Source organism: Sminthopsis crassicaudata, chromosome 1, assembly GCF_048593235.1.
Source record: "Sminthopsis crassicaudata isolate SCR6 chromosome 1, ASM4859323v1, whole genome shotgun sequence".
In the NCBI taxonomy this organism is placed as follows: domain Eukaryota; kingdom Metazoa; phylum Chordata; class Mammalia; order Dasyuromorphia; family Dasyuridae; genus Sminthopsis; species Sminthopsis crassicaudata.
This window is the reverse complement of record NC_133617.1, coordinates 564,326,948-564,349,532: the sequence shown is the minus strand read 5'-3', so window position 1 is coordinate 564,349,532 and position 22,585 is coordinate 564,326,948. Positions and strand designations below refer to the sequence as shown.

The window sequence follows — 22,585 nt, the reverse complement described above, 5'->3', positions numbered from 1 at the left end:
ATATGCATTATTCAGATTACTAGATTTCTTCAGCTAGAAAGGTTTCCTAAATAACATTTTTAAGAGACACAGTTCATAAGAAGTGTTTTTTCCCCATGTAAATCAATGAAGTAATCTCTTGGATCTCTTGGCATCTCTCATTTATCAGATTTAGTTAATGAGACTTTCAACTATTTAACAAAGAAAAGATCTCTAAGTTCTACTAGTTTTAATAGAAATATAGGTGACAATTCAGTATTGTGCACACATAAGGAATCACCATAGATGTTCTTGACTGACTAATATAAATTTTTTTGGTCTTTCTTGTTGTTAAATGTACTATTTACACTTTATGAAGATACTCACCAGTACCATATGTTGTTGAAATGGCTGATGGATACCCTCCCATTCCTTGCCCTGGTAAAGTAGGAGTTGCTACGGAAACCACTGGGGTGGCCAATGACTGAGCAGACTGGGAGTTATTTATCCTTTGATTCTATTAAAGTAAATAAAAAGGACATTATTGATTGATTTCAAATAAATTAAACATATTATATTTCAGTATTAGTTTTCACATAAAAACATATCTTGGTACAAATTTCATGAAATTAATCATTTAACATGTGCCTCTATGAACTCTGCCAACCCTATCATTTACAATCCTTCAAGAGACCAACTGTTACCATAGTAACCCATTACATCAGTATCTCCTAGGCAACTGAACTAGTAACAAGCAGGATAGCTTTATTGTGGGTAAAAACAGACCATGTGGAAAACTGATGAAATATGTATACTGTACTTCCATTGTTTCTTTCCTTATTCAAATGCAAAATTTTTTTTCATTAAAGTCAACAATAATGGTTTTTATATGAAATTCTATAAGCAGTACCATAGTAATGCTGTATGTCAAACTTTGACCAGCAGATGGTGCTCTGACCACTTCATTCTTTCCAACCCCGAGGTTAAAAAACAAAACAAAACAAAAAAAAAAAAAAACTTCTCTCAAACTAGGAAGCAAAGCAGTTAACATTTATCTCTAAGTTCTTTACTTCAAGAAGGTTTAAGGTCCACACAAACCTAATGACTACAAGAAACCTAATTACTAGAAAAATACATCATAATAAGGATATAAAATACCTAACCAGAGAGTTTTAATCCTTTTTGTATGCTACAAAATAGACAAACTGTTTAAAACTTGGCACTACACAGAGAGAGGTTAAACTGGAAAATATAATGACCCAATGTTCTTTTCACCTCTGATGCATACTGGAAATTATAAATATTTAAAAATTTAGCAATATCGACCCTTTGTGGTAATCTCTAACGTTTCTCAATTTCACCACAGGCACCAAGTCCATCTAAAAATAACAATCAGTTTCTTTGCATGATTAAATTTAAGGGAGCACTACTACCACTTACCAAAAGCAGATCGACATCCTCAGACTGAAAGCGTAGGAAAGGAGTATTAATAATTAGTGTGAGTAAATATTTATCATTGGGCAAATTCCTTTCAAAATAATGAAAAGCATTTTCTGATAGGCACAACAATTTAAACAGCTTTTAAACCCAGTCTATAAAAATAACTCCTTACAAAGGCATTCTTTGTTTCCTCTAATGAGATGTTTGTCTCAAATGTGAAGACAATCTATCCCGCTTTCAGCCCAGGTCATTGTTTCAGCATTCATGATTTCACCACTAGAGAAAAGATGACACTACCAAACTTCACTGGTGGGTGAGTCTGGAGAGTGGCACCTGGTTGCCAGAGCCCTAGCCATTCATAGATAGAATCCCCAGGAAAGTGTATCAGCTTTAAGAGCCTTAGAATAAATCATTGATAGAGACAGCTTGTCATTGCTTCAGTGTGCTGGAGTATAGCCCTGTAGGAGACCATATTTATTAATTTCAAAAAGGGTCTAACTTTTTTATGTGATTTGGAAGGGGGGGCAATCTTCAAAATTCATCTGTACTATGTTGTAATATATTAATCATCTCACAGTACAATTTTTGCCCTGATATATCACTGAACAGAAGAAATGTGTTTACACCATGAACTAAATCTGTCTACAGAATCCTTTAAAAAATCAGGTGTGTTTCTAATGTTCTCACTCTTATGATAAGCTAATTTGCAAAACACTGATGTGAAGCCTTTTATTGTCAAATCTAGTCTCACTATAATATACCGAAGGCTGTCATGTATAAGAAGAAATCAGAAAAGTATATAGGCCCAGGGATTCTTTATGTATTATTTTATTCCTTTTCAGAAATGACTACTACTCTTTATCATTGTAAAAAATGACCCTTGTTCTTAGAGCGAATGGGATTAAAAATAGTTTGTCTTTGGCTATTGTATTAGTAGCAGTGAAGCTTAAATTGAGTTTAAGCAGAGATATATAAGATACACTAACCATCACTACTGAAATGAATCTAAGAAAGGAATCCTTAACAAGAAAAAAAAATCATATTTTGCATTTTCAACATCTTGAAAATGTCTACCAATGAATGCAGTTAAAAGATTATTAACACCTAAATTTTCTGCAAATTTTATTCTCTCACTAAGTGAATATCTTATATAACATAGTGATGTGGAATGAATGATTCTGTCTAAATAGAAACTAGATACACCACAATGAGGATATTGTCCATGTGCTCTGACACCAGCATTATCAATGGGCCTTTCCTGAACAAGTCTTGGGTTTTTTTTTTTTTTTTTCTATTTAAAAAGGAAAAGAAAAAGGAAACTAAATAACACAAACAATAGCTAGACACCGTGTCCTGATAGAGACACAATTTTGTTTTTATGTTTGATTTTGAGGAATTGCTAAAAATGATCAAATATGTTTTAAGAATTTACTATGAGAAGCAATATATTAAGAAGGTAACAGAAAACACATTAAAATGTGGTCTAGTATTACCACTGATGGCATTGCGTTCTTGCTGCCTGGTGGAATAAGGACTCGGAGATCTGGTTTACGGTTGTTCATTCCCAGATTCATCGGTGGTGGAGACTTTGCTTGCATATTCTTATTCAAGTTCCAGGTGAGACCAGCAAACTGTGAGTTTCGGGGTTACCATACCCATTCCCTGTTTAAAAAAAATTTTTTTTTTAAGAAGGAAACACACATTCAAACATATTTTAAGATATAATGTCTCTATCAAAAAGAAGAGAAAAACAATAGCCTTAAAAGTGTAAAGTACAACAGTAAAAAAGCAATGGTATTACTGAATTTACTGTGAATAATATTAAAAACAGTTTTTAAAAGTGAATTCATACAATATTTGAATATATTCAAAGCAGAATTTTACTAGGAGTAGTTTTTCTAAGCAGATTGCTAAGATGAACTCCTGTCCTTAAAACTTTTTTTTTTTTTTTTTTTTTTTTTTTTTTTTTTACTATTTAGAAAAGCCAGGAAGAAAGTCAGACAGTCTTATGGTCTAAGAAAAGCATACAATTGTGCTGCTTTAATCGACTGGCACAACACAGGGATCTGACTTTCCTTCCTGATTCACTCCCTTTTATTTCACTGTTGTTGTTGTTTTTTTCTCCTTAAATGAAGTGAGGGTATGACAGCAAAACTATAATTTCTAGGATGTGAAGAAGGAAAAGAAGCTGCAGGAAGATTCTTAAATCTTTTTGTCATTCAGTTCCCCTTTTATTGGAGCAAATTCTCCCAACAGTTGTTCTTCAATCCTTCTTGCCCTTTTTGGTATGTTCTAATAATAACTCTGATGGGCTGGTTCTTTTGACTGGGTTCCCATAGAACTTCAGAGGGTAGTACTTCTGCCCAGTAGCTGCAATGAGCTGAGGCTGCCATAAAATGCTGATTCATCACAGTAAGGGAGCAGCCACCTCACAAGGCAGTAGGGGAGTTCTGAAAACTCAGATGTTTAGCCTGAATTGAACAGGGTAGAAAATGGATATTTGAAGATTTCTGCTATCCTGTTTTTCAAAATACATGAAGAAAAATTGCACCTTGACTTTCTATTCAGTGACATGTAGGGCTACAGTGAAAACCATCTGGGAAATAATCTAAGCCAGGATGAGAGGAAATTCTGAAATCAGATTCTCTACCGTGATTAATGCAGGATAGAAGAAACCATGTTATTATATAATCTCAGAGTTAGGAGAGATCTCAGAAGGCCATCAAGTACAGTGAGTATGTGAGCTGGAATCCTTATTACAACATTATTGAAAATGATTATCCTGCCTCCAGTTAGGTATAGCTCACTACCAACCTCAGACAAAACACTATACTTTTAGATAGCCTTTTTAAAATCTTCTAATTTCCTAACACAGAACTGAAATTTAACTTTACTGGCTCCCTATTACCTCCAGGATCAAATATAAAATCCTTTGGCTTTGAAAGTCCTTCACAGCAAAGTAATTTCCTATCCAGTTTTTTTTTAAAAAAACCTTTTTTTTTTTTTTTTTTTTTTAAACACCCTTCCACATACTGACCCAGAAACTTCATCTCTAGACTCCAGGAATTTTTACTAACTTCAAATTCCAAGACTTAGAAATTTCTCCTTTGTTAGGTTCACTTCCTGGTTTGACTTTCTTCCTTCACATATTATTTCTAATCTCTTCTTTTTCAAGAGGCTTATCCCAATTCTCCTTGGTTCTAGAATTAAATTACCCTGTATGTATCCTCTGTAGATCTATTTTTATGTTTGAAGAATTATTAGAATGTAATCTCCTTGAGTGTAAAGATTGCTTTTTCATTTCTTTGCATCCAAAGAATTTAGCACAGTTCCTGGAATATAATAAATACTTAATAAATAAGTAAATGCTTATTGATTTGACTTGACTTTTTTCTTTTAATCAATTCTTTCCAATTCTGCTATGTGAGGTATAAGTAGAAGTTTAGTCTGTCTTTCATATAATAATGGTTCATTTACTTAATGATAAGTATCACATTTTCTTTCTCTCTTTCCCTCCCCACCCTCTGCCAAAAACCCCCATTTTATTCAGGATAAACACATGTACTTTCTTCAAAAAATATTTATGTTGTAGAAAGTCTATTCCCCTCCCTATTCTGGTCATCCTCTTCTGAAAACAATATGGTTTTTCAACATTCTAAAATTGAAGTACTCTGAACCAAACCCCATATTGCAGAAATGGACTAATAGGGACAGAGTACAGAAAGACTACCACCTCATGTGTTGTGGAAAATAAGCTTCTTTTAATGTAGTATAAGATGGCATATATAGAGTTTAATGGCAAGGTTTTAATACCACATTGTGCTAGCTTTCTCCTCTACCTTCTCGTCACCTGCAAATCCAATAAGTACTCCTCCAATGAATGCCTCCATATACATTATTAATAAAAACAGAAGAAGGCAGAGTTAAGACTAGAACATAGTATTCTACCACCAAAGACCTCTCTCCAATTTGGCAGTGATCATCTAGTCACTGCTTTATTGGTGTGGTTACTTAAATGGTTCTGGATTTACCTAATTGTACTAGATTTTCATCTATCTTTCCCTATCTTGTTCAAAAGGATATAGCAAAGTATCCAGAAGAAAATGAAATCTGTCAAGTGTTTTTCTGAAATCTCTGCACACTCTATGTCTGTAGCTTTCTCCTAATGTATCAGTTTAGTAATACTGTCAAGAAAGGAAATGAGGCTAGACATGACTTCTTGATGAATTTATGTTGGCTTGTTGCTTTTGTAGATTTGAAACTAGAACCAGTTATCATTAGCTAAAACTATAATAAATCAATAAGAAAAGTAGAAGGCTCTTCTATGGGAGCCTGAAGAAGGCATTTCCATCACCATCATCTCAATAGCAGCAAATGTTTATTGAATGACTGACTTCTTTGTGCATGGAATTATGTGAAATATGAAAAGTAGGAAGCCATGATTTCTGCTTTCCAGGAGTTCAAAGCATTAAAAGAAAAATAAGAACATAAAAGCAGAGTAGAAAGGGATATGGGCATTATACATATTCCCAGGAGGGAAAAGTCACTATGAATTGAAATAACCCCCCCCCCCCCCCCCCCCCCCGCCAACAAAATCATAAAGGAGATGGGACTTGAAATTTATACTTGAAAGATGAGAAGAGGAAGAGGATACTTCTACCAGACAGAAGAAAGAGATGAGCAAAGACATGGTACAAGTAATTCTCAAAGTTATTTACATTACAGATTGGTCTATATGCAATGGTTTATTTGTTGGAGGAGAAATAATGTGGGGAAGGTATAATTATAAGATTCTAGGTTTAAAGATCAAAGGGACCTTATGTATTATGTTTTTCACTTCTTATTTGACTTGTTATAAAATACACTCAGAGAGAGACCCAAACTGACTTGACCTAGACCATACCTTGCTTTTTCCATTATAATATGCTATATTTGTGCCCAGAATATAAAAGATCTTGAATGGCTATGGGATGGACTTGAAGACTGCTGACATAACTTCCAATTCTATGATATTTTAAATGTCAGGCTTTGTTCTAAGTGTCAGGATTTAATTATTTCTTAAAATAAAATTTTGTTTTCATTTAACAAACATTTATTTTTCTTCCTCCCATCTTCCACGTTCCCCCATTCCTCTCTTTAAGTTACTTGGGGAAAAAATCTACTGAACAGCCCCTAAATAACTCTCCTATATTAAAATGTCAGGACAATTATTTAAGGTCTTTAAATGCAGTTGAGAAATAACAAAAACATCCATTATTTTAATTTTCATTACAATTAATACGAATTATTTTCTATTGAGAAAAAGTAGTTGTGTATATTATTAATACTATCTCCCTGAGATCAATATAAAAGTATATGTTCATCTATAAATGTGAAGATACAAAATTATGCTTTAATAAAGTCTAGAAGAATTTAAAAGTCTAGAAGTATTTAAAGTTTCTTAGTGAATCTATTAGTTTAATTTTCATTAATTGGATTTACTTAGGAAGATATAAAATGAAATCTAAGATAAATTTTGCATTTTATATTCTTGTCAATTGAAATTCATACTGATACACTGAACATGTGTCACTCAGCTATTAAACCCCATGTGAGATTTGGTTTCTGTAAACAATCAAATGGAAAATTAGCTGGGTAATTTCAAAAGAAAGAAAAAAAAGTCAGTTAAGTAGTGCAGTGAAGCTTGAATAGATCATAAGAAATGGAAGTCTAGGCTTGTTCTATGCTGTTACTGCTTTGGTTTGCATACAGGAGCTATTTTGCTAAAAGGAAGTAAAACCGCCTTGTGAAATGTGTTGTCCTACGACATGACAAGTACTGGCCCAAAGTGAGAAAATGGAAATGCTTCACAGTGGCTGTGCAGTAAAGTGCTGCCCCCACCCCCACCCCTTTTATATGGTAAACTTCTTGAGAAATTCCAGCAAAACTCATATCTTCTTTGCCCAGTTTTTTTTTTTAAGATTATTTGAAAAATAAACTGATATTTTAGTTCTGTCTGGATAACATATAATACTGATATGTCATTTTCCATTATTTAGAAACCATGCCATTCTAAAACATTGGTCACCTATTCTGATGCATTTACATGCTGATGTAAAATATTTGGAGCAATGATGACACTTTTTTGATTTATATTTTTAGAGCATAGTGTTATTTTTAAGAACTATTACAATCTGCTTTTTACTAGTTGATTCCTGCTGTTTTTGGCATCTTATGCCAGCTAGCATTTTGGAGCCATATAATAACCATTTCTGTTTCCAGCCACCAAATTGTTATTCTTTTGGCATAATATAGATTCAGGAATGCAAGGCTGTGGATCCTAAACCAGTGATATAGAAACCTATCATTTGAAAATCAATGATGAATACATGCATGTGGTTTATAGCTAAGGAGAGCCTGCATTTAAGCCAGCTCAAAAACCGCATCCTCCTCCTTACTCAGAAAGCTGCGGCCAACTTTGAAGCAGCTGTCCCACCTTAAGGTAAATTTACCAAAGAAAATGGGTCCATTTACATTCCAAGACCCCAAACCCAGAAAATCATCATATACAAAAGGGTGTCCACATGTGTGTATGTGAGAGTGGCGTGCGCGCACACATATACTCACAGATTGCATATATATATATACACAACAAGGAGCAAAAAAGCTGTCTTCATGAACCTTCTAATATACAGATTAAACCTTTACTTTACCCTATACTTTAAAATTACCCTCTGCCTAGACCATTATCAATTTAGATGTGACTGCATTCAGAATGTCACATTCTACTAACCACTTGAAAGGACAAAAATTACATAGCATGAATGAATGGATTTCCTGATTATAGACTATAAGAAAATTAAGAACAGATGAATTTTAAAACCAGTTCATTTTAGAATTTTTTTGATTAAAAATTATTCCTCCAAATAAAATAACTTAGGGAATGGCAACATAATTTATTCAGAATAATAAAAAAAGAAATTTAGGTGTTCAAGTTTCTAAAATAGTCATAATAAAATATGTGCAAATTTATGGAACTTGAAATATATAGCTCAGAAGAAAAAATTATTTTTTTTCTACAAAGTTAACTTGCAAATACTTGTTTCTTTTTTCCCTTAAAAAAAAAAATTGTTTCCTATTTTAAGAAGCTGTAAATTCAAAGAACATATTCCTGGCTAAGGTTATGAGGGGCATATTTGCTCCTTGTCTCACAGAGCTCAATTGGTCAGGGAAATTCTTTCCAGCTCAAAGTTCTGAAATTGAAATTTAGACTTACTTGAAATACTTGGCATTATTGTTATTATTATTTTTTAATTAGCTTCTTGAATGTTACTCAGGTCTTGGTTACAAATACAAGGACATAAAACCAACCAACAAAAAATATTTCTGTTCATTTATTGAGGCCAATCAGAGCAGAAGCCAATAGGGCCTTTTGCCCTGGGCCTCACTCTATAAGAAGGCTTCCAATTCAGTAGCTAAACAACCATCTTTCAAGTTTAGAAAAAGAACGAATCCTTAATATCAGCAATGGCAATGCAGGAAAGTTAGGCATTTTCCCTATAATCAGCATACTTCTTTGGTTGGGGGAGGAGGGCTAGAAAATCATTTGGTAAATAAAAATTTCAAATTCTCAATTTTTGGATGCCTTATTTTGTTACATGTATTTTCACTAAAAATGAAATGGGGGCATCAAAAAGTTGGAAGTTATTTGGGTCTTACTGGAATTTGGAGAGTCCCTGTCAGTGTTATGAATGTTCTTCTAATTTTTCAAAAATTACTTACTCTTACTTTATTTTTGGCATAATTCTTCATAACCAATAATCACCAAGCTCAAAGATCAATCCAGGAGATATTTTCTTTTTTATGCTTTTAAAATTAGCTTCTTGAATATTATTCAGTCCTTGCTTCCCTACTTCCTTCCTTCCTTGCTTCCCTCCCTCCCTCCTCCCTCCCTCCTCCCTCCCTCTCACATCCTTCCTTCCTCCCTCCCTTCCTTCCTTCTTTCCTTCCTTCCTTCCTTCCTTCTTTCCTTCCTTCTTTCCTGCTTTCCTTCTTTCCTAACTTCCTACCTTCCTTCTTTCCTACCTTCCTTCCTTCCTTCCTTCTTTCCTAACTTCGTTCCTTCTTTCTTAACTTCCTTCTTTTCTTTCTCTCTCTTTTGTTGAATTGCTGTTATTGATCTTATTTCCTCATGCCTAGATTTGCATCTCAGCCTTCAATTTCATTCAATAAACAATGAATTAGAACCTACTCTAAGTAGATCATTATGCTTTGGATGACCTCTGCCTCCAGCTTCCTCCTTTCCTATTATGCATTTCTACTTCCAGTAAACAAATCAGACAAAGACTCCTAAGCCAAGCTTTTATTCATGCTGAAGAATTTGCTGTGATTCATCTACTATGTTTGAACGTTTACTTTCTACCATGGATCATGTACCAGTGAAATTTGAACTTCTCTGCCTGGTTCCCAAGGCCAACCATAATCTGCCCCTATCATACCTGTCCCTCTCCAGGCTCTACTCTTGACTGTCTACTCTAGACTTTCTCTGCCATGCCAAAAAATCTCTTTACCATGATAGTTCACTACACCTCTGGATTTGTCACACTAGAAATACATGCCATCCCTTTAGACTTTTCCTGACTAGTCAGGCCAGCCATATATTTATTCTTTCCAAGCTCCATTCTCAACTCTCCAGACTTTTTCTTTCATGTCCCAAATAAGTCCTTTTCTCCTCACAATTCCTTTTGATGTCCAATCTTCCCCAATTAGAATGGGAGCTTCCTGAGGGTAGGGACTGTTTTTTTTTTTTTTTTTTTTTTTTTTTTTTCAGATTGTATTTATATTCCCATGTTTTAGCATAGTGCCTACCTAATATATAACAACTGGTTAATAAATGCTTGTTGATTTGTTGACTTAATTGTTCAACCTGGTTTCTTGCTTGGGATGACTTTTTTTAATCTAATGTTACTAATTCTTCAAGTCTCATCTCCATTAAATTTTTAGTACAGTGGAGAGGAAATTGAATAAAATCTCATCTCTGATGCTTACTACTTGTACATTTTGGGCAAATCACTTAACCTTCCTAGGCCTTAATCTCCTCATTTGCAAAATGGAAAAAAATTGAACTAGGGGGCCTCAGAATACTTTTGTTATTCCAAATCCTTTGATTCTATGAATCTGTCTCCTTTTTTGGGGATTTTCTATTGAATTCCTAGTCAGAGCAACAAAAATGTTCTCCAGTTGTGTTTGGAAAATTGCTTTTATCTCTAATTCAGAAGTAAATTCCTTGAGTACAGGGGCCAATTCTAAAATTTCTTTTACATCTCTCCCAGTGCCTAGCACAGAACAAAACACATACTTAATAAATACTTACTGAATTCTTTGGGCATGTGTTTCTTTTCCATCTGACTTTTTTTTTTGTTTGTTTACTTAACAAATTTTTTGAGATTTCTCTCACTGATTAAGTGTCAAAAATATTTCTTGGCATGAAGGATTCTGCATAACTTTTAGCGTATCTGTGTTTTGTGAGAACATAGGTTCATAGTTCTAGAGATGATATCGTTCACTCCCTTCATTTTAGGAATTAATAAACTGAGGCCTAGGAAGACCAAGTTCAAGGTCACAAAGGTAGAAAACATCAGAGAAAAGATGTGAAGCCAGGTCCTCCAGAGGCTGTGCTCTTTCTTACTGTATCATCCCATGATAGCATAACCTGGCCTTAGTCTTTAGGTTATTATTAATAAACTTGAATTTTGCAATTTTTTGGAATTTACTCTTGAGAAAAAATATTTGGAAGTTACTTTCCTGTATAAGTGACTGTGCTTTGCTTCTTTCTCCCAGTACAGAATTTAAAGTGTCAATCAGATACTATTTAAAAGTCTATTAAAACCAAACTTTGGGTAGATGTGAATTTTATACAGTTAAAACATATGATAATTTTGAAGATTTAGTTATCTCTACTCCTAGTAATACTTGTGCAGAATTTCCATTTCAGGTAATGATTATAGATGGTTGGCAAAATAAACCCCATAGTTTACCACTGAGACAAAAAAAAAAAGTGGGTATTAGTCTTCTAATATATGAGATTGGAAATCATGTACATGTCCACTTACTATATTTGTTTATATAGAATTAATTGAAAACTATTTTTCACAAGTTGCATTTGTTCATCATTTCATAGTATGTTATTTGGCTAACTGCAAGTGTCACAATTAAAGCCAAAGAGAGGGGAATGTTCACCAATGGAAAAGAAACATTATGTAAAAAGTGAGACATTATATTCTTATTTCATATTAACAGGATTGTTTGCTAATATATGCAATATTCATCTCAAGATATATTTAATAATGACTTTCAATGGTTCCCAACAAATGGAAAGTAAGCTGCATGATTTAATGGAGAGAACACTGGGCTGAGAATCTTGGATTTTGTATTTTAACTACAGCATTACCACTATGGGCCCACATATAAAAGCACTTATCTTCCTAAAGCTCTAGTTTCTTTATCTAAAAAATGGGCAGTGATATGATGGTCTATAATCTAAGTTATCATATGTTTCATCTGTTTAGTAATAGAGGAAATGAGTTTAGGCAGTATTAATAAGTGGTCATTTGTGATTGGACTCCATTAGTGAGACCACATAGTAATAGCTTTCAGAATTACAGAGAGGCAAAATTTGTAATGATTTTTTCCCCCCATTTTCAAAGCCATGGCTGTATCAATATAATCTAGATTTGAAGAATGCTTACGTTCCATTACCAGTCTGGTCTCATTCTAGAAATATTATTTAGCTAATAGGCAGATGATTTAATATGACATACAGGCAGACAGACAAAAGTGATTTTTAGAAAGTTGAATTAGTTGGACTCATTAAATGTTCTATTAGGCTTAATAAATAATGACTTGATTACTAAGCATCTACTGTGTAGTAGACACTGTTCTAAGATTCTAGAAATACAAATCGAAAACCAAAATAATCCCTCATTCTTTTATATATTAGAAGAAGAAAGAGAGGAAGGAACAAAATATAAACAATTAATGCAAACATAAAAAACTAAATGTAATTTTGGGATCAGGAGCAGATTTGATTACATAAAGGAGATCAAGAATCAAGAATGGCTTTACATTGCCCTTGGGTTGAGATCTCCAGAAAGTTAAAGATATTGGCAAGTGGAGGGAAATAGGGCATTCAAAGCATAGAGGACAGTTTATTCAAAGATAGAGATGGGAAATGGAATGTTGCATATGATGAGTAACAAAGAGGTAGATCTGGTTGGAACTTAGAATACAGAAAGGGAATAATGAGAAAATTGGTCCCAAATAATATTATTAAACTGAGGTAATCTGGATATTTAGGGACCTCAGATTTAGCATTTTCTTTAATTTACTTTGTTTTATGAATTATAATCTGATTGGAGGAAACATCCACATGGATGAGATGACAGATCATTTGAATATTTGAGTACTTTCATGATTTAAATAAGTTACTTTGTATTCATCTGAATAAGGAAACCTGGCTTGATGTGAATATCTTAGTAGATAGAAAGGAAAACTGCTATGGAAGATCTGATCATTTGATTGATGAAGCCATAGAGATTCTGATGTTAATATAATAAATCAGATTATTTGTGATGGTTTCTCTATTCCCCCTAATTGAATAGTATGTACCCCTTCATTTATTATTCAATTCTGTCCAACTCTTCATGACCCCATTTGGCATTTTCTTGACCAAGATACTACAGTGGTTTATCATTTTCTTATCCAGCTCATTTTACAGATGAGGAAACTAAGGCAAATGAGGTTAAATTATTCACCCAGGGTCATACATGTAGTAAGTGTCTGAGGCCAGATTTGAACTCAGGTCTTCCTCACTCCAGACCTGGCATTCTTTCCACTGTACCAGCTCGTTGCCCACATATACACATACAAATGAAATGACTTTGAAAAGTTGGACATAGTTTAATATTTTTTAAGTTAAGTTGAATATTCAAATATGTTTCTAAAGTTAGATTTCAGAATAATTTTGTCAATAACCTTATTCTCTGTAATAGACTCAAAGGGTAAAGATGATTACCTATTTATTGTCAGTTTAAAGTATCCGCTTTTACCAGAACCACTCTGCAGTCAGTACAGCTGAGCTTTGAGGAGTTTTATAGTATCCGCTATTAGTGAGCAACAGCAATTTCTAATATATAGGTGTACATAATTTTCTCTGTGTAGTCATTTGTTAATGCATCTGATTTGGGGAAATTTGGGAGCAAATTGCTTTAATGCAGGAAAGCATTATGTTTCTTATAGCTGAATTTTTAATGGTATTGATTTGTTTGTTTTCATTTCAGCAAAATGTTTTGCTCTATTAGTTTTTTTTTTTTAATTATTAGAATAGTTTCAAAACATTTACATCCAATGACTTATTCATCTTGGGAGTTAGACATAAATAATAGTACTATAATTTGCAATACATTTTTGTGGATTTTTAATTTTTAAAGTAGATGTCACTTACCAGGAAATGGACAAAAGCCCAAGGTCATATTTATATTTTATATTGAGGATTAAAATTATTTTTTATGAATGTCCCTCAAATATTACATAGTATGCAGTAAGCATGCTTTGTAAAATATTGCAATTTTGGAAAAGACAATCTTATTTTGAATTTATCAAGAGAAAATATTATGAAAATAAGTTTATGTTCTTATATTCATACCAACCTTCTTGACTGCCTAAAAACCCTTTTAAAGCTCCAGCCAATATATCTATTTTTTCAGCTATTCTGAATCACTAATATTTTTTGAAAAAAAAAAATTAGATCTTTTTCGTGAAAGAGCATTGGGGGAAAAGACAAAACAAGGTCAAAAACATGAAAAAACATCTTATTTTTAGATGTTAACAGACTTATTGGACTCCTAGTGCAAAAGGGGCAAGAAAATAACTTAAAATTCTTAACCAGCTGAAGTCTTCTGATTATAGATTCTTAACATAAAAGGAGGTCTCCACCCTTTCTTTGTTTTCCCTATGGAAATGATAATGTGTAAGGTTTGCCTACAAAGAAAACCCTCAGTGATTGCTGTGGTCTATTCTCAGGGGGGAAAAACAAGAATATACCAAAGCCAAGAGACTATTCTTAGACATACCAGTTAGAGGGCAGCAGACAATCTAAAAAAATTATTCTGGGACTGCTTGACCATGTCATGCTGGAAGCTATGCTGGTGTCACATGAATTCCGTCTGGGATGCTTGTTTCTGAATACTTCCCAGTCTTGTTTTGTTTAGTGGTCTTTCATGAAATGAACAGCTTACAGAGAAGGCGCTCTTCCCTAAACTTATTGGATTCAGAATATACATGCCTTTCTTTGCTTCACTTTCTGGCAGCACATGGCTTTTTCAAAATATTGACATGTACCTGCCATAAAACCTAGGAAAACCATTACAATTTTTTTTTTCTTTTTCTTTTACTGTGTTTTTAACTTAAGTGGGAACTTTGGGTAGAAAATGTAAAATTGTACAAACTAGTTTGTATCCAATTATGTTTAGTAATTTTAGGCAATAGACACAAGTATCACTAGTGGAATACATTAATTCACAGGAATTGGGGCCAGCTAGTCAAGCCTATGAAACAGTAACTGAGAAGCCTTGTAAAAGAGATAAATCACATATTCCAATTGGTAGAGGTTCAGAATTTTGATTTGTGAATATTCCTATGAACTAATTTTGGATTTTTTTGGCAACAAGAATTAAATGCGTGCCCTGATTTCTTTCTTTTCTTTTCCTACCCTGGAGCAGATATATAATGCTGCATTCCAAGATCGAGGAAACCCAAACTATATTCTTCAGTATTCAAAGTAAGCATGAAATCCAGATGTTTTCTGATTTGCAATGCATCCTATCTTTGAATAAATACGTAGCTTGTAGCATAAAGCTGAAATTGACAATGTGATGCTACCAGAACATAAATGTACACAAAATATAACTCGGAACTATTGTTTTTGGTAATGTCTTGCTAAAGGGATATTTTAATCACCCCATGAAAATGAAATTGAATATTTCCATCTTGAAAAACTATACTTAACAATGAGTAATATAAGCCTCCTTTTAAATTTAAGCTTTTTATATGTGATTTTGGGCCTTTCACCTTACTGGCAAATCAGGACATTTTTCATTATTGACATGACCACTAATTTTCTAAATCATTTTTATAAATAAAAATATTGAGACAGTGTAAATTGGAGAGAGGACATGGTACAGAATTTAGAAATAATAATTACTTGTCTTTTTACAATTTACACAACTGTTACAGATGCATGAGAATTCTACAGAAATCAAAACAATATTTGTTATAAATTGTTTTGAGTGGCAAGTAGAAGAAATAAGGACATAAATAGACTTGTAAAGCTTCTGAATTTATAATCATACCAAGAGCAATAATGCCATTCCCCACTTAATTATCTATATCATGAAAACAGAATAATTTTGTAAAATGTTTTTCATTCCAATACATTTCAAAGTAATGCTTGAGAAATATTTTGTTAAGAAATCTATGACATCTTTCTAGACAATGATTCAAATTCTGTAATTTTTCATGTGTTGTGCAATTAATACAAATGATTAAGAAAAAGTCCTTTACAATAGCAACATTTGAATATGTACCTATCTTCACTATATGTGAGGGTTTGTTATCATTATTGTAAGTACCTCTTTAATTCAGCCACTGTATGCTGGCATATGCCCAGGCAAATGATGAACACTGGCAAACTTGTCAAGATTTGCATATCTGACTGTGCATTGTATGTTCTGACCCTGAGGCTAAAACCCTCCAAGAAATGATGAGGAAGGCATATCTTAATAGTTCAGACATCCATTCTCCTTCCCTTGACCTTGTTACAAAATATCTTTTCTCACTCTTCTTCCCTTCTCTCCCTAATTCCTTTTCTCAGTGACCTAGAGCATATTAGTAATCAAGTTCTGTTAAGTGCGGTGAAAATATACTGTATATAAACTGTATGTACAATGTTAATGACATTATACAATTAACTCATGAGCTGCAAATATATTTTATCTTCCTTGACGCATATGAACATTTAAAAGAAATTATTTAAACATTTTCAAAATTGTATGCTGACCAAAAAACTTTTTTTTTCTTTTTTTTAAAGTGATCATACTCCAATGTTTTTTTTTCCCTTTAAAAAAATTATTGCATGAAGAAATACACTGGTTCTAACTTTTAAGTTTTTATTCAACTCAACAAATATCATTTCACTAGTTTTCTTTTCTCAGCTGGAGTTGGTGTTAAATATTTATACCCATTTTATTTAAGTAGGAATATTAGGTTGAGAAAAAAAGGAAAGAAAATTGAGTTTGTTCAATTAACATAACTAATTAGTGGCAGTATCAAGTGAATCCAATTCCTTAACTATTAATATGCTTCTACCAAAACATCTGGATGAAAAATGAAAAAAAAAATCAGTCATCTGGATGTTTTTTTCTATGCAAGGATAGATATCTGGATGTTTAGCATCTTGTAGACAAAACATCCAGATGATTAATTTTTTGCTCTTACCCTTCCTCCTCTGCTCCTCTAAGCTTTTGGCACTCTATAGACATCGATTTCATTTCCTTTAATTTGAAGTGTCTAATGATCTTTTGGCTTGCATATAAAATATACCACCCTTTTAGATAGGGTTTGAAATTCAAACTTAATAGGCTATAAGTCTATTAGTGGAAAGTAAGCAATTGGAAAGAACAAGAAAAATTGCATTACATCAGAGTTATAATGCTGGCTAAGAACTGAAAAGCCTTTGTAAGAAAGTCTCTAGTATAGAGAATCTGATTTCCAGAAGAGGAGTATTTGCCATAGTTCACAAACTTCTGCTGATTATAACTTTTAAAATGTCTTTCTTCTAATACTTGCCCCAAGTTAAATTATATAATGATGATGTGGAAAATTTGGAAATAAAGAAAAACTGAAAAAGAGGTGTACTACTAGTTGGCAGAAATATGTTGTTTATTTGAATTTTGGAACAATAAAAAAAAGCCAACAACCAATTAAGGAAATTGAGGCCAAATTCTGCTAATAATCATATTCATGTTAAGTAAATGGGCCTTTATTTCAAGAGTCACATTCTTTAAAGTATTTGGTCAAGCATCTTAAGAAAAATTTAAAAACTTAGGTCATTGATTAAAGTGAAAAAAGGATATTCATTAGACGAATGACTATAAACCTTTCTAACATTAAAAAGTCCAAAAATATCTTTCTAGCAAGTGACAATTTGCTATACTCAATAATCTTTTAAATGCATATTCTTTCCTTAAAAATGAAAATTTTCTTACATTTTTAAGTCAACAGGTAGCATATTGCTCAATTTTTACTTTAGCCTCAAAAGCAGAAGAAAAGTGAGTCAGTAAAGTGGACTTCACACTAGAATAACCTGCTTTTGGGTTGCTGGTCTTTCCAGTATCTATTCACCAATCCCATAAATAGAAGTCTTTAGAAAATAGTTCCATTGATAATTTGTCAGCTATTGTAAATGGGAAGTGTATAATAATTTTACTGGTAACAGCTGTACATCATGTGATGTGGGGGTATCTAGTATCCAGCGAGATGACAAAAAACTTTTTTTTTTCTAACAAACCTGAGATTATTTTGGTTTCAGTTAAAAATATCACTCATATTTAATTGCACAGGATATTAATAATAATAAAAAGCAAGCAGTTTCCTTAGACTTTATTTATGTCTTGGGTTGCCTCCCAAGGTAAAATTGTAGATGACTTCAGGGTTTTTGCTTACAAAAATCTAGACCAACAAAATAATAATTTCAAAACATGAACCTTAACTATTCATCTAAGTTGTTTCTTCTTTCACTTTTTATTTCTCACTTATATTTTTTGGAGAAGCAATACACACATAAATTATGCCCTTGTATTAGCAATCAGAAGTAGTTTTTTTCATTAGAAGTGACTGGTATAACTAATTTTCATTTTTTGAGCATCTTAACCTGAATTTGTACTGTTTTAGGATGTAAAAATGTAAATTTATTATCCTTACATGTGGTTAAAAGTATAGGAGGCTAAAATGAACCCTCATCAACCCTTATGATTGCCTAATGAGAACTCTATGGGTGTTTCTGTGCATTATTTAAAAGGGAGATAAAGACAGGCAATATTTATATTTATCCTAAAACATAAAGGTTTCTTAAAACAATGGTACTCTTTCAAGAAAACTAAACATCAAAAAATCTATGTTTTGTGCTCAGCTTTACTGTAATGAATTATATGACCTTAGATAAATCAAGTAATAATAAAAATAATCATACTTTGAAATATTTTTATTATTTTTTGCATCTTGACAATATGATTATGGGCAAGTCACATTTCTCAGTGACTACGGCAACTCTCTCTCTAAGTGTTGCAGAGGACATGCCAGCTTGTATTATTTGAGAGAATTTCTTCATTAGGCATTCCTTATAATAGTATATGAAATCCCTAAAAATAATAATACATTTGTTGTTGAATTATTTTTATTTAGTCTTACTCTTTGTGTTCTCATTTGAAGTTTTTTGACAAAGATACTGGACTGGTTTGCCATTTCCTTCTCTAGCTCATCTTATAGATAAAAAACTGAGACAGAGTTAAGTGACTCATCCAAGATCATATAGCTAGAAGTGTCAGAGGACAGATTTGAATACAGGAAGAGGAGTCTTCTTTACTTGAGGCTCAGCTTCTATGAATTGAGCCATCTGGCTTCTCTAACTTCCATTTATATCTATTGTCTATATCTATCTACATATACACATATTTTTTAACAAGGTACTTACTACACAGCTTCTCTGTAAAGTAAGTTGTAAAACTATTTAGTCCTATTTTACAGATGAGAAAATTAAGGTTCTGAAAACTTAAATGTTTTGCTAAGAAATCAACCACCTTCATCATTTAATGAGTTTTACAGTTGCTAATTCCCTGGGATTTGATGTGCACTAAAATCCCTTAAAGCTCTAACATTCTATGACTATCGTTTTCCTTCTCAGGTCTATTGCATAACACATTTATTCAGTTCCTTGTAATATAAACATGAAAAAATGTATGTGCCTTTTTAAACCATTATGTCATATTAATAAAAAGGTTACTTATTCAAAAAAATAAGATTTATATAACTACAGAATTTAAGGCTGGGAGGAACTTTCTAGATCATCTATCTTCCTCTTTTCCCTGCCAATTTTATACAAACTGAATTCCATTGAAGTTAACTTGTCCAAGGTCACAAAATTAGAATATAGCTTTGCTTGTTTTCAACTCTAGGGGATGTCATGCCCCACCTAATATAAGCTTATCACCTGAAATCTTATCAGCAATACCTGCCCAGCTCCTTCAGCTTCTTCTCTTCTTTGAATTAGAAGGTGAACATTAAACTCTGGAATGCTTTCCTTTATAGAGGATTTGGGTTTGGACTTTCCAATCAACTCTACTTTCCATAGGTAGCCTCCTTCAAGTGCAGGGTCCACCCTCCTTCAAGTTTCCTTTTGTGTATGATCTTCTATTGTTTTTTGTTTGTTTGTTTGTTTTTTTGGGCATTGTTTGTCTTTCCTTCTGGAAAAGGACCACCACATCAGGGAGGGGATGTCATGACATACAAATGAATTAGATTTCACTGAGAGAGGGCTGGGCAAGGTCACCTACTTTACTTTCCCCTCCTGAGCCATCTGGGCCCAGTGACAAGATATAGATCAGGATGACTGGAGATGGTCCTGGATACAGAGGGAGACCTTGGCCTTTTAAAGCCAAAATCTTCAACAGGTTTGACTAAGGCTACACCCATTCAGTGACTAAGGCTAAGTAGAAAATGGACATAGAATAAGATTTCTGGAGTCAGGAAGGCTCATCTTCTTGAGCTGAAATATGGCCTTAGACATTTCCTAGATATATGACCCTAGGCAAGTCTCTTAATCCTCTTTGAGTCAATTTCTTCTTCTGTAAAGTGAGTTAGAGGAAGAAATGGCAAACTGCTCAATATCCTACCAAGAAATCCCCAAGTGGGTTCATGAAGAGTTGGAAATGATTGAACAACTCCAAAATTATGTCTTAAGCTCCTTGAAGGCAGGGTCTATCTTTCTTTTGTTTCCTTTTTTTTATTTGTATAGCAGAGCTTAGCACCACGCCTAGCACATAGTAGGTGCTAAATAAATGTTTATTGGATTAAGTGGAGGGATTCTGTCATAAATCAGCACTTGAAGAAGCATGGCTGGAACTATAATCCAGTTCTCTTAGTTTTTAGTTCAATTTTCTTCCTATTTCATCATCACACTTTTTGCTTTTAAGTGACTATTTAATGTGATGCTGATTAAACATTTAAAAAATGGCAAGACTTGTATCCAAATGCATAACCAGGCTAGTAAACATCAAACAAAAAAAATGAATTATTTTCTTTTCTATAAAATTATATACGATTCATAATAAATGTCACATAAGCAATTAACACATAGATATTACATATGCTATTAACTATTTAATATTACATGTTTTGCCTTAGTGTCAAATTATTTTACATTGTAAAATGCTCACAAATTCTCTATAGAATTATTAGTTTGTTTTTGTTATAATCACGAATCAGAAAATCACTTAGAACGATGGTTATTTTAATCTTTAATTTAATAATAAAATGTACCTTTCTTATTTCTACCAACTGCTATGCAAGTTTGTTAAAGTGCAAGGAAACAGAGCTACATTAAAAAAATCAGTAGGCATTCCTCTTTAATTTGTGACTTCACTCTGGTAATAGCAATTGTTTCTATAGAATCAAGTCATTAAGAGAGCTGTCCTGAGTCAGATCTCTTAATTATCATGTACTCCAAAAAATTAGCACTTTATAAATTTAATTTTGCAGACAAACTATTAAAAAAACTAATTAAAGAATCTGCAACTTCTCAGTGTGGTTGTTGAGAAAGTAGGATTTGATCATATATAGGATCTCAGCATCATTTATCTAGAGCTCAGAAGAGATTTAGTCCAATCTCATCATTTTACAGATGAGGAAACTCAGGCCTAGAGCAACAGGGGCTTCTCCATGGTATGCAGAAAGTTAAATGCAGGAGTTGGGATTTGAGCCTGCACTCCCTAACTCTCAGACCAATACTTTATATGAATAATTGCCAACTGAAGTTCATTAATAAAATGACTAACTCTAATTAAGTTCCCAGCACATTTTCATTTACATCAAATACATAGTCTTATCGTCACTTTTTATCATTTTATCATGAAAATGATTCTTTCAACAATTAATAGCATAATTAAAAAAAAAAAAAGGAAGTGGCAACTAAATTTGGGGATAACTTTGAATAAAATGTTAAGGTCTTCAACTAAGAACATTAGCAGTGTTAGAAAAAATTGTGCAATTTTGAGTGACTGACTAATGGTCCATGCACTTCTCACCTGACCATGGGCAAGTCATTTGACTTCTCTGATACTTGATTTCCTCATCTGAAAAATGGGGATAATACGCTTAGTACCTTCCTCACAGGATTGTTGTGAGGCTCAAATAAGATTATGAATGTATAGTACTTTCCAAACTTAAAACCAATATATGAACATACAGGACCTGGAACATAATAGGTATTAAATAAATTATGACTTAAGTAAATGTTTTTTCTTGTTAGTACACTGAGATACACTCATCCTTTTTTATTTTCAAGAAATCAAATAGTATTTGTATATTCTATCCGAAATTTAAATAAGGGAATCTTTTTTTCATGTATAATATAGAAAGTTTTGTGTTACCCTAATTTTTTTTTTCACTATGTAAATTATTCTCCAGTGAGAATCAGTGGGGCCTAGTGAATGGAAACATCCTTAGAGACTGGAAACACTTGGTATAGGGCTTACTATTCTATTCCCCCTCTCCTTTCTCTTCTCTCTTTCTCTCTCTCTCTTTCCTCTCTCTCTCTCTGTCTCTCCCTCCCTCCCTCTGTTTGTCTGTCTCTCTCTGTCTCTCTGTCTCTGTCTCTGTCTCTCTGTCTCTGTCTCTCTCTCTCTCTCTCTCTCTCTCTCTCTCTCTCTCTCTCTCTCTCTCTTTCTTTCTCTCTCATTACCCCCCCCCCCCACACACATACACACATATACACACAAAGTGGGCTTCATGATCTGAAGCAAGTTATTTGAGCTCTCAAAGTTGTAGAGAATTCCGTGGTGTTCTGTTTGGAGAAGGGGAGTATCATCATCTAAACATC

At 33.1% G+C, this 22,585-nt stretch overlaps 1 protein-coding gene across 1 annotated transcript in view; it reads right to left on the bottom strand.

The window, feature by feature from the left end:
- The window catches only part of MEF2C (myocyte enhancer factor 2C), a 120,908-nt gene that overhangs the window by 8,429 nt on the left and 89,894 nt on the right, over positions 1 to 22,585 (bottom strand). The window contains 4 exon segments of the mRNA XM_074282121.1: positions 346 to 475; positions 1,399 to 1,422; positions 2,892 to 3,013; positions 3,016 to 3,060. Coding sequence (XP_074138222.1) covers positions 346 to 475; positions 1,399 to 1,422; positions 2,892 to 3,013; positions 3,016 to 3,060 — 321 coding nt within the window.